This window comes from Emydura macquarii, unplaced genomic scaffold (genome assembly GCF_026122565.2).
Source record: "Emydura macquarii macquarii isolate MOO-44397 ecotype Brisbane River unplaced genomic scaffold, CSIRO-AGI_Emac_v2 contig_450, whole genome shotgun sequence".
NCBI lineage: Eukaryota > Metazoa > Chordata > Testudines > Chelidae > Emydura > Emydura macquarii.
Genome location: NW_027130587.1, coordinates 15382440 through 15395024, shown reverse-complemented (window position 1 = coordinate 15395024; position 12585 = coordinate 15382440). Strand labels below are relative to the sequence as shown.

At 41.5% G+C, this 12585-nt stretch overlaps 1 protein-coding gene across 2 annotated transcripts in view; it reads right to left on the bottom strand.

Moving 5' to 3' along the window:
- The window catches only part of MYO19 (myosin XIX), a 29217-nt gene that overhangs the window by 7339 nt on the left and 9293 nt on the right, over positions 1–12585 (bottom strand). Inside the window, exons 8-18 of one of the 2 annotated variants that reach the window (XM_067538121.1) lie at positions 12342–12444; positions 11988–12084; positions 11331–11407; positions 10087–10177; positions 8662–8833; positions 6980–7053; positions 5660–5781; positions 3584–3697; positions 2913–3089; positions 1769–1915; positions 1066–1173 (exon numbers count right to left, since the gene is read on the bottom strand). In XM_067538121.1, coding sequence (XP_067394222.1) covers positions 1066–1173; positions 1769–1915; positions 2913–3089; positions 3584–3697; positions 5660–5781; positions 6980–7053; positions 8662–8833; positions 10087–10177; positions 11331–11407; positions 11988–12084; positions 12342–12444 — 1282 coding nt within the window. The remainder of the gene's footprint in view (positions 1–1065; positions 1174–1768; positions 1916–2912; positions 3090–3583; positions 3698–5659; positions 5782–6979; positions 7054–8661; positions 8834–10086; positions 10178–11330; positions 11408–11987; positions 12085–12341; positions 12445–12585) is intronic. The other variant, XM_067538122.1, reaches the window with a different exon arrangement.

The following is a 12585-nucleotide window of genomic DNA, read 5'->3' as shown; positions in this document are numbered from 1 at the left end:
ATAGTTTCCAAGAGCAATTAACATTCACCTGTTCAGTGAATCTGTTGATTCTCGGAAAGATGACAAAAGTTATGGAGCTCATCTTCCACTTACTACAGTGGGAGTTTAGCTTAAGTACTAACTATGGGGTAAGTGTGCATGTTAATAAAACAATCACACCTTACATCTAACTCCTGTTGAGCACAGTCGTCAAAGATAGCACTGTCCTGTCCCAGATAATCAGTTTGTCAGAAGTCTTGAGGCTCCATTTCACTAGGTGTTTGATTTCCACCTCCTCACACATTCAGCTCATTCATCACCCGAGGAAGTTCCTCTCCTTTGTGAAGCAGGTGGTTTTGCTCCAACCCCAAGCTAAACTCTCATCTGCAATTTGTACTGAGGGTTTGCCAGCTGCGTGCCTGACCACAATGAAAGTGGCAGGAAACTTATCTTGGATTTTCTAACCAGAATCTCATTTTTAATGTCAATAAAAAAAGCATCAAGATAGATCCTTTGTAGCTGTAAGGATCAGCATAGCTTCATTCAACAGAGCTGCTTGATTTTACACCAGCTGAGACTCTCACTCTAAGTATAGCTACAATTGCTCTCCTCCCAAAGAACCTCCCACTCAACATGCACATCTGCTGTTCTCATCTGAGTTGAGAGACTTCCCTGTATAGAAACTAGATGCAGGCAGAGGTTTAATAGGGTGTATTATAAAATGGACGATAATTAAGATGTCTTGAATCAGACCTAGGTTTAGTGAGTTCCAAGAGCCCCCCCAAACCTGCTAAATCCAAAGCGAACAGCACTTAAGAGAACGTGACATCTCACAGGCACAGTATTTGTCAATGAAGCTGCAGTGAAGAGATCCTTACTGAAGATTCATCCTAGTTTGGAGCAGTTTAAGCATCATCTACCATACCTCTGGTAAGTTCTCTTCTCAGATGAGCCTTTTAAGATACTTGCTAAGAAAAGTGCTTTACAAAGTCAATCCATATCATACAGGGCCTAATGCAAAGCTCCATATGAAATCAATAGAAAGACTCCCATGGACTCCATGAGGAAAATTCTTTGTAGAGTTACCTCTTCTTTTTTAAAAGTCATTGCCTTGCAATCAGCATTAGGTTTGATGCATCTGATGTAATGAGGTGTGGTGCTATGTAAGATCTGCATCAAACGTTCAAGTGAACCCTATCGAAACAAACACAGCAATAATTAATGACCATGCCATATTTAGGCCCCTTTGTTTCTCCAGAGTAGTCTGGCTAATCAATACTTTTGTCTTTAAAAAATCCTGATGTTTATTACTGGCAGTGTTTATAGCCCTTAAGAGCAGAACTGCTTGATTTCAGCATAAGCAGCACAGCTGCTCTTTTATTAGGACAGCTAGAATAAATTATCTGTGTTCCATTTAGAGACGGCTTCTAGCACTTTTTTACTGTGTGTGTAATTCCATGTTCATAAAAGTGGGCTGGACTGATTGCTGGGTGGTTGGGGTTGTAGTAAGTCCTGAGAGGGGGTATTGGTTTGGTATGGGGCCACAAGACATGGGTTAAAAAGCTTAAAAATAGTACAATGGTCTGATTTTTACTTGGTTAAATCCAGAGGCTCTGTATTGAACAGTATGGCCGTTCTTCGGTTTTATCCCAGCATATCAAACATTTTTGGTACTGAGTCAGGAAATAAATAGAAGGATTTTACCATCAAGTTGGTTGAAGACAGCAGCAGAAATCAGGCAGAAAGATATAGTATTTAAGTAGCACCAGACACTCAAAACAGGACAAACCTTGAACTTGGAGACCACTGTAAAAACAGCTGCTCTGTTCTGGGTTTTGGTATCATTTGGACTCTTTTCAGTCATGGGAAATAACTTCTGAAGCAAGCAGTCTTGGGAAGTCTTCAGAAGCTGGACTAACTCCAGTGGAACTGGGTCCTGTATAGGAAAATACATGTCACTAGGATTTGGTGAAGTTAATTGATAGGTAATGCATCCGTAAAGGTATAACTAAATATTCATCACATTTGAAGTCAATAAGGTTAGTAAGTAACTTCTATCAGAAGTCTATTACTCAACAAAAGCAATGGTTTAAACCATTTTAGATCTGACCACATGTATTTAATTTGAATTCACAAATATAGAAAAGTGCTGGAGAGTTAGACTACTACAGTATTTAGTAAAAATTGTGACTATTACTAGCATTTTTCTTATGGAGGGAAGGCACAATGAGAAACGAAGGCCCTCATGCAGTTTAGTTTTAGTTAAGCTGCCCTAGGGCTCGTTAATTAATGGTAGGGCAGTCTTCATAATGGACACTGGAACACTTTCCTATGCGTAATAAGAGATGATACTTCACTGCATCACATGATGCCATTTCTTAAAATTCCTTGCAAAAGTGATTTGCCATACCAGAACTGACACAATATAAAGTAGGTTCCAGTGTTCACAAACCACCTCATTTACTACTTGGTAGGTCTGGTGCAGAAAGAGCCAAAGTTTTACGTTTCCATGTGATATTAGTAAATGGCCAAAAGTACGTCTATGCTGCTGGTTCCCTGATCACATGCAAGTTTAAAGTCTGAATTTAATATTCATAATTAAATGCCATGTTGACAGTTGTGGAGGCGGAAGTCTTCACAAGATTTGGAGAGATCATCTTTAGGGGTCAGAGGTTCACTGAGTCTGTGTGGCCCACTTAATCCTTGGGCCTCTAAGCCTGCTAACACAGGTGCTTACTGTGCTGCTGACAGTCTAGTTCCTAGTGAGCAACGACCGTCAACCCATTTCACACGGCCAGAAGAGTCATCTACTAGCAGTGGACGCATGCACTGTGTTAACAGCCGGTAAAGACTATTTTAAGGAGTCTGATTTTTAGGCTAGCTTCTTTCGTGAGCCAGATGCTTATTTTATAGTTGGTTTTTAAAATACATACCCTGTTTTTCTCCACCATACCTTCCACCTGGTAACAGACTTCGCCAGCGTAATGGGAAACAACAAAGTTAGGCTTCTTACTAAACTTGTCCTGTCTTATACACCGGTTATTAGACAAAGCGTTCTCAATGCGGGTTTGGAACTGGTGGACGTTAGAGGGCCTGTTCAGACGGCACTCCTGCGTAATGAAAACAAGGTAGAATTGCAGCATGTCTCCTTTGAAACAGGCAAACCCTACCTTAGTAGCAATTACAATCTTTCAGACATTATTGTCCATAGACAAGTAAAACGCCTCAAGGTCTATGTTGCATTTGGTATTCCAAGTCCTTTGATGTTAAAGTACTCTGAAAAAGTGACTCAGAGGCACAAAGGTTCCATGTTTGATGTCAATGGAGTGCATCTACACTGGAGTGCAGACGGGGTGGGCATGTGGGGAAAGAAGCAGTGCTGTGAACCCCTATGGTATTATGGGAACAGTTGGCTCTTTTGCCTGTAAAGAGGTCAAAAGGGATTCTACTACAAAGGTCATTGCTGGTAGGTTTCATGCTAAATAAAATGCATGCATCTGTATATGTGCTATCAGACTTGTTTTCATTGGTCAATTTGGGAGATGGGTGAGGAAAGGAAGAAAGGCAGGCCAGACATTTTTATAAGTTCAGCCTTTAAACTTACCTCATTCAGCAAAGAAAAGATGCTGACGGGGCTTCCTTCTATCAGATCTAGACAGCTCTGATTATCCTGGTAGTTTATGAAAGACCACTCTAGACCTTCTGCTGCATATTCTTCCTAGTACAAGAGAAATGTGGAGAATGTTCTGCTGCTGTCCAGGGCACCAGTATCCAGTGAACAACAATATACTTAGTTTCACTTAGGGTTTGAAAGATTCTTCTCACTTAAGAGGTCTTAAGCAATCTTTGACTAAGTAGCATCAGGTCCCCACAGTGTCATCTTTAGGGTGTATGTGGGAATTGTACAGTGCTTCATAAAACTGCAGAGATGCTTTACCGAGTGACCACACAAGGTTAAAGCCAAGTTGTGACTCAGATGCCCATACGGGTTTCCCTTGAAGGGAAAGAACATCCCATGTGATCATCTTTAGGGCAGAATTTAGCTGCAAGCAAGAGCTCAACACACATTAGCTAACAATACTGTGTTGAAAACAAAACCGGATCCAAAAGGAAAGGAAAAAATAACTATATTGCTAGTTAAAAATCAGTTTAATTGATTAAAGCGCTGTAATTGTGCTACACAGAGTTCAGCATTACTACAAAACAAACTGACTTTACTTTAAACATTTGTGGCAAGTCAAACTTGCTTAGGCAGAGTCACTAATGGAATATAAACTCTTTGGCATGCAGCCATATCAAGGACAAGAAGTCAAGCAGTGACTTGCAGCTGGCATGAAATGGCTCTGTAAATGGAGATGATGATTTTGTTTCAATCAGGAGAGGAAAAGTCATTTGCATGCATGCATATACAGTCACCCTAGGAGAGTAGTTTTTTTTTTTTTTAAAAAAAAAGCATCAGTGGAACACACAAGCGTACAAGATAGTGAATTTCTAGATAACTTGCACTCAGAGCTGGTTTTGCACTACTATGCTGCCTGCAATGTATAATTTTCTTATCTCCTCACTGCCACAAATACTAGATAGCCTTTGTATCCTCCAGCCCAGCTGCAACAGCAAAAAGCATAATGGGGAGATATGAGTAATAATGGGTCAGAATGCAGCTCAGCAAGTAGGTTACAGTAACAGCCACAAGCTCCAGTGGGGGTTGGGACCCCATTGTGCTAGGTACTGTACAAACTGCAAATGTAAACGGTTACAATCTGAAGATCTGTATGTCTGAAACCTAAATTCAGATGCATCAAGAACTAATTAGCAATTAGTTTATTGTTTACATACAATCTAGCCAATGGTTGCAACAATAGTTTAGCGAAGTGCAAGGCATTTTCCCGATGCTTGTATGGTTCTAAATTAATTCAAGCCCTTCTTTTCTAGTGGCTGAAATGCAGAGCGGTAAATAATACTTGAACCTGGTAGTTTACGAGGGCTTTTCCCACTAATTATAACACAGGGCAGACAGTAAGTTGCTATTTGTATTTAAGGAATAAGGGAGTGGCAATTTGGTTTCTGAGGTAGTACTGTCAGGGCAGAGGGCCCCACACAAAGCACTGGGCATCATTTAAGTCCTTATTACAGGGCCTTGCGTGAGCTCTCTGCCCTGGGATGAATTTTGGCCCTAACAAACTGCCCACAAGACAGTTAGTCATGCGTCATACATGCATTTAACTCCTTTGTTCCTGACAGGAAAGGTGCGCTGCAGTTGCTGTTTCTAAGGAAATTGCTGTGCAGATTCAGCACACCGCAAGAGATATCCAATAAAATTTAGCAGCACCAACATGCCTCTTTGATGGGTTCTGAACATTTCAGCAGTTCACAAGGTCTCCCGAACCCCTCAAAGGAGGGAAAGCTTTCTAATGTGTATGGGGATACAGATTTATTTCCTCCAGAGACGTCCCCCTCCCCTGCAAAGGCCCAACCCTACTATCCTTGGTCAAGTAAGTAATCCTTACCTACCCATCCCAATAATTTCTGTAGCATCAAGTAAGAGCTGCATGATCAGGCCATAAAGACAGAGTTTTAGATTAAAAAACTAAAACTGTGTTGTGATTAGGAATTTAACAGTCTAGTAATGTAGGAATAAATAAAATGACCTTGTGTTAGTTATCTCATAGAGGGACAGTACCTGTTGTGCCTTCAGATAGTGTGCAACAAAGTGCTGCTGGAGTTTCTCATTGGCATAGTTAATACAGAGCTGTTCCAAGTTGTTTTCAGGAAAAGATTCAAAACCATAAACGTCCAACAAACCTGGAGAAATATGGGAAAATATTTCTTTTCTACAAGATCAAGAAGTATGGGTTGGATGAATGGACTATAAAATGGATAGTGAACTGGCTAGAGCATAGGGCTCAACGAGTAGTGATCAATGGCTCCATGTCTAGCTGGCAACCGGTCACAAGCGGAGTTCCCCAGGGGTCGGTCCTGGGGCCGGTTTTGTTCAACATCTTTATTAATGATCTGGAGGATGGGGTAGATTGCACCCTCAGCAAGTTTGCGGACGACACTAAGCTGGGGGGAGTGGTAGATACCCTGCAAGGTAGGGATAGGATACAGAGTGACCTAAACAAACTGGAGGATTGGGCCAAAAGAAATCTAATGAGGTTCAACAAAGAAAAGTGCAGAGTCCTCCACTTAGGAAGAAAGAATCCCATGCACAGCTATAGACTGGGGACCGACGAGCTGGGCAGCAGCTCTGCAGAAAAGGACCTGGGGGTAACAGTGGATAAAAAGCTGGATATGAGTCAGCAGTGTGCCCTGGTTGGCAAGAAGGCCAATGGCATATTGGGCTGCATTAGGAGGGGCATTGCTAGCAGGTCACGGGAAGTGATTATTCCCCTCTATTCGGCATTGGTGAGGCCGCATTTAGAATATTGTGTCCAGTTTTGGGCCCCCCAATACAAAAAGGATGTGGACAAGTTGGAGAGAGTCCAGCGGAGGGCAACAAAAATGATTAGGGGGCTGGAGCACAGGACTTATGAGGAGAGGCTGAGGGAACTGGGCTTGTTTAGTCTGCAAAAGAGAAGAGTGAGGGGGGATTTGATAGCGGCCTTTAACTACCTGAAAGGGGGTTCTAGGGAGGATGGGGCTAGGCTGTTCTCGGTGGTGGCAGATGACAGAACAAGGAGCAACGGTCTCAAGTTGCAGGGAGGGAGGTCTAGGTTGGACATTAGGAAAAAGTTTTTTACTAGGAGGGTGGTGAAGCACTGGAATGGGTTACCTAGGGAGGTGGTGGAATCTCCATCCTTAGAGGTTTTTAAGCTGCGGCTTGACAAAGCCCTGGTTGGGATGATATAGCAGAGGTTAGTCCTGCTTTGAGCAGGGGGTTGGACTAGATGACCTCCTGAGGTCCCTTCCAACTCTAATATTCTATGATTCTATGAAGTGTGCTTGGGTCTATAGAAGATTTACTTTATACCCTTGGATTAAAAGGAACTAGAAACCATACCTATAAAGTTGGTCCACACAAGAGAATCTGCATAGATACTTCCATTTATCACTGAAACCAGCCAGTCAAATAATCTGTAAATAACAGAACCCTGATTAGCTGGAAAAAGTTGATTGTTTTTCAGTGGTTTTTTTACTTCTACTGTTCCTGCCAATGCACACTATTTATACTGGTACTCAATATTTATACAGTTTCACACATTACCTTAGCCGTTAAATTAATTTGTATGGAGTCAGAGGTTTGCCATGACTGTTTGAATAAAGTTCAGAGACCTGCTGAAATCAATGAAGAGCCCATACACCCCTGCCACTAATTCACTTTATTGCACCTAATGAGTTTTGAAGAGCAGGAAATTATACTGTACCAAACTCCATGAGACTAGGGGAAAGTTAGCAGATTAGTACGCGTCTTTAGGTGTGGCTCTGCTCAGCACTGCAGCAACTAATTGACTTAGGAACCTCAGACCACTTTGAAAATGCACTTAAAAAAAAAGTGGGCCTAAAGCCTGAAGGACTACATTCAGTTAAGTGATAAAGGGCCATATTCTGCCTTAATTTACATGACATATTGCCTCACTCAAGTCAAAGGAAAGTGTCAGAGTGTCAAGGCAGAACTTGAGCTACAGTGTCTGCAGGAAGCGGTTTCCTTTATTTTAAAATCACCTGTACCATGTTTTAATCTTTGACTTCAGTGGCACGGAGAGCTCCAAACGAGCCATGTGGCCCCATTCTGTTAGGAGTTATGCAAATACAAGACCACTTCCCCAAAAAACTTACAATCCAAGATCCTGGTCATACAATGTTAAGCCCCTTATCTGTGCAGAACTTATTGTAGGATCAGGGTCTCAAGAAGGCGGGGGAAGGGGAGAGAATACACACATTCATTTCCCTAGTGTTTATCAGAAGGCAGGAGCACACAGAGCTGTCATGGAAGTGGATGAGAAGAAACAAATTTTTCATAGCACTGACCCACGTCTTCAAACTATTTTAACTTGGATATATATTTAATGCTGCATCTGAACAGTAAAAATTGTTTAATTATTGCATATCAGTCTATTTCAATCCCACTTTCAAAACCTCATGAGTCAAACAGTCTATAGTGAAGAGCATTTGGTCAGGAGATCCTAAGCTTTTTCATAGTGCAAGCCACATTTTAAATGCATTTAAATCACATTAGTGGTTGCACTTCCCCTCTCCCTTTGTAATTGCATAACATCCATGTAAGCAATCGCTGTATTTGCAAGAGAGGGGAAAGAGATAGTTATTTTCAGTTGTCTTCATGCAATTTCACAAATTAAACAGAAGAAGCCAGTGCCATGAAACAAGAGTTTGGAAATTGCTGGCTTACTATGCTTTTTATTATATAATGTTTATATACATAAAGCGATGATCAAGTTGAAAATGCTAAAAAAAATCCTCAAAATGTTCAAGCATGTAGAAGATAAAAACTTAACTGACTAGAAATGTTCTTAAACAGATACCGCATGGTAAGCTTTCCAAGGACAAATACAGGTCATGCTAGGTAGGCTGCTGGTGAATAAGAAATAAGTACAAATGACTAACTGAACTGGGATAAAACTCTGTTGTGAAGCCTGTTGGTCAAGTTGTAACAGTTTATCTTTACACCTACTTTAGCTAAACACTTGTATAGACAGTTGTTGCAAAATTGCTGTTGGAACTCACTTAGCATAGATAACTTTGGCCAGGCAGTCCCTTCTTGTTTCACATTCCGATCTGGAGCATGGCTTCTTGAAGACTTGTTGCTGTTTTCCAGCAGTTATAGTTCGAATTGTTAGTGTTTCCAGCAGCTCCTCCACAGATACTTTCAGCAGGTTTGCAGCTGTCTTCACAAAACCTTGTTCAAACAGCCAAGGAAGTGTCAAATGAATATTATCGGATTCTTAAATTCGAAGTACCTTCCAGAAATGTAATATGTTTAATAATATATTAAAGTGGCCTTTGTATAGCCCCCACTGAAGCTTCTGACGTCATGGGATATGCTCTTTTACTTCTAAGACAGAATTTTGTAAGACTGGGCTCTAATTTTGAATACCCACTAATTTCACCCACGTTGTAGGTGCTCAACAATGCCTGTTTTTTTTAAAAAAAACAAACCCACATACTGCTAGAGGTGTTGGTGTATATCTACATTGCAATGAAAGCCCAGGGTTCATAGAACTTGAGTTAGCAGACACTGGTTTATTAACTTAGGGCTTGAGCCTCTACACTCATTTGTAACCCCAGCGTGGGAATTGTTGAACCCTGGGTCTCAACCTGGGGCTCCAACATCTACACTGCATGATGTGGGCCTGAGTACAGCCACTCCTATCCCAGACTTCCCAACGCCCACCCTAAACGTGGCTGCTCTAGCCCTTTGTTCATGCTGTGGGAAAGCTTGACTGTCCAGAGGACAAAGGAAGTTGGCCCATGGGATTGTGGGATGCTTTTGGCGTACTCCCAGAACATGAGTCCAGTAGGGCTGCATCTACACTGCAAAGCAATGGGGCTTGAATCCAGGGAAGGGGGGGGCTAGGCTTGAGCCTGAGTCTGAACCCTGGGCTTACATGCAGAGTAGACACAGTGTCTAAAACTGATCACTTGAAATTAGACCATATCTGTCATCTCACATAATGCACTGCCCAAAGAGATCTCTAAATCCATGCAGGTTAGTATATAAACAATTCTTGCTAGTAAAATAGGAGATGTGGTATAGTTAGAGAACTTAATCCTGTCGTAATAAGAGTTAATATTTCCTACTGCAATGTATACAGAAACTTTAAACTGCTTGAGACCTTGCTAACTCAAAAAAGCAGCTGAAGTGTATTTGAAATCATTGGGCCTAAATTAAAGCCATTGGAATTTATTAGAACTTGTGATACAGAAATATGAAGCATTGCTGATTAGGCCACTGTTTGTTCCGTGGAAAACTGGAGCCATTTAAATTTAGGTCAGATATAGTCTACGTTTGGTCTCCTAATGAAAGCAATAGTACAGTATATGAGATTATGTACTTTTGACATTCTTAGGTCTTCTCAGTGCCACTATCTTTCAGTAGTAGCTACCTAATAGGAAAGTAAACCCTAAAGCTATGTATGTTTGGAGCTTCACCTTTGGCATTATCTTCTGCTTCACAAGGCTGGGATTCATCCATGGAATCCGAGAACTGAATGTTACCAAGATGTAGAAGTCCTGCTAATACCTGCAATGTAAATAGGCACTTGAGCTCTGGAGTTCAGATTCACCTATCATTGTTAAAGGCATCTGGGTTCTAAACACCTCCAGATGAATAAGTCAGCAGCTGAAACATTCCCGCAAATAGGCAAGCCAGAAGGTAAATGATTTGAAAGAAGCTGCTTATATTTTTAAAACCCACTAGTTTAGTTCCTGATCTTGCACCACTGAGGAAATGAAAATTCTACCACTTAGTTCAATGAGAGCAGAATCCAGCCCTTTGAACAGGGGTCCCCAAACTACGGTCCGACGACATATTTTGACTGGCCCACTGAGTCCAGTGGCATTACAATTACATGTGATCCTTCATAACATAACGCCGGGGTCAGCAGCCTTTCACAAGTGGCGTGCCAAGTCTTCATTCCTGCCTCTTGGCCCCGCCCCTTCCACTGGCCCTGCCCCTCTCCGTGACATAGGCCCAATGCCCTGGTCAGGAAGAGCTGCTCCAGCCCATCATACGGGTAAGACCGAGTGATGTGGCCCTGGCAGCTGAAAGTCTGAGGACCGCTGCCTTAGAAGTTAACGTATACATGTTAGACAGTGTAACATTGCCACAGGTGCTCTACTGAAGAACTCCTGTTAGTGTAACATCCGTCTACATTGAACACTATGGAACTGAGTTGGCACAAATGCAGTGAACTGCTGAAATGAATTGGAAGCAAATCCTCCCCTACCACCCTGCTCTGTTGCTAGCCAGGGCTCTGAATGCAGTTGAACAGATGCACGGAGTGGGCAGGATCCTCCAAAAGATCTCGGGGAATGCCATTTTCCCCACCCTCAGACAGAAGTGCAAAAGTTGTGGGGCCTACTGCCATAATAGCCAAACAGGTTCCACCATCTTGGGTAAGGATGGAAGGATGCCTCATCTAAGACTCATACTCGGGATTAGGATTTGCTGTTAAACCAAATCCTGCAGTCCTTACTAATGGGAATTTTGTCTGAGAAATCACTAGGAGATTTGCCTGGTAAAGCAATGACTGCAAGATCTGGTACTAAGACACCAATACTTTGCAATGATAAACAGATTTTTCTACACTGATCACACACCAACCAACCAACGGCCAAGTCCAGCTCATCAGCGTCAGAGATGAGTTCACAGATATTGCAGTGTTTTATCTGACCTTAAATATATTGTTCTGTGTGGAGCTGTCAATGCCCAAGTGAAACATTGCCTCTCTGGTCACCTCAAAGCAGTCCTCTGGAAAGCCAAACAGGTGTTATTAAAAAACAAAAACAACACAAAGAAGCCACCAAACACCACTCTCACCCCTTCAAAAGGGGAGCACAGACAGTACAACTGAAATTTTCAAAGGAGCCTAAAGTGTTTGGGCACCCTTTTGAAAATTCCATCTGCAAGCACAAGAACATCTGCTTTGTCAAACTAAAAGGAGCAGAAGTCATACTATTAATTATCCTATCGTCACTGATTGACTGAATATTGAGTATAATATTGACCCTTTGTTGGCCCCAGAAATTAGATAGCAAGTTGCTGAAGCATCCAGAGATCACACAGAATTTCCAGAGAGATACTGAGGTCCTGGATCAGGACATGCTATTCTATGCCAAGTACATATTCTTAACAGTGCAAAGTGAAATCTGATCAGAGACAAAGTCGTGCAGATGGCTTTGTGAAAATGGAACATAAATCCACTGTACCAGAGCCACAAGTCTCTCTTCAGTGACTTTTCTTCCTTAAGACCATTCTCACACTGGCCATTAATATTTTGCATAAAACAGTTTAACCTTTCATACCAATCTCTGCTAACTTTAAATCTTACCTTCTAGCATTCTTTCAGAATTTGGCAGCCAGAAGAAACTGGTACCCTCAGACAGGTTCCAGTTCAGTCTTTCATCCTGTGTGGCACCTTTTGTGATCTTGAAACAAAAACAGAAGAGGCTACAGAATCCTAACGTTGTATGAAGTAACAAATGGCACAGTGATGATTAGTAAACTAGGACCAGACTTAATGGAATGAAAACACTAAGATCCAGAAAACTGAATCAGACCATGAGTAAAAAAACTGAGAACTGTTCCAAACAATAGGAAGTTGCAAGTAGATCGTCTGCCAGATCTAATGGTTCTATCACCACAGGAGTTTAGAAATACCTACATGAATTAATCTAGCACAAACCTGATAAAAAATATGAAAGTTCCTTTCACGTGGGGCCTGATAAGCAACTCTGGTTTTCTCCAGTAGAAATGTCTGAATGGAAGCACTAGTCAGATGTTGTGATCTGAAGAAATAATAAATATTTCAGTATATACCCTTAAAAACAGAAATCCTATGGACATCTTGGTGTCACACAGCATGCAAAGTACCCCATATCTTTTAATACTGTTTTAAGCTTCTGATGTCTTTATTTTATTAAAAATAC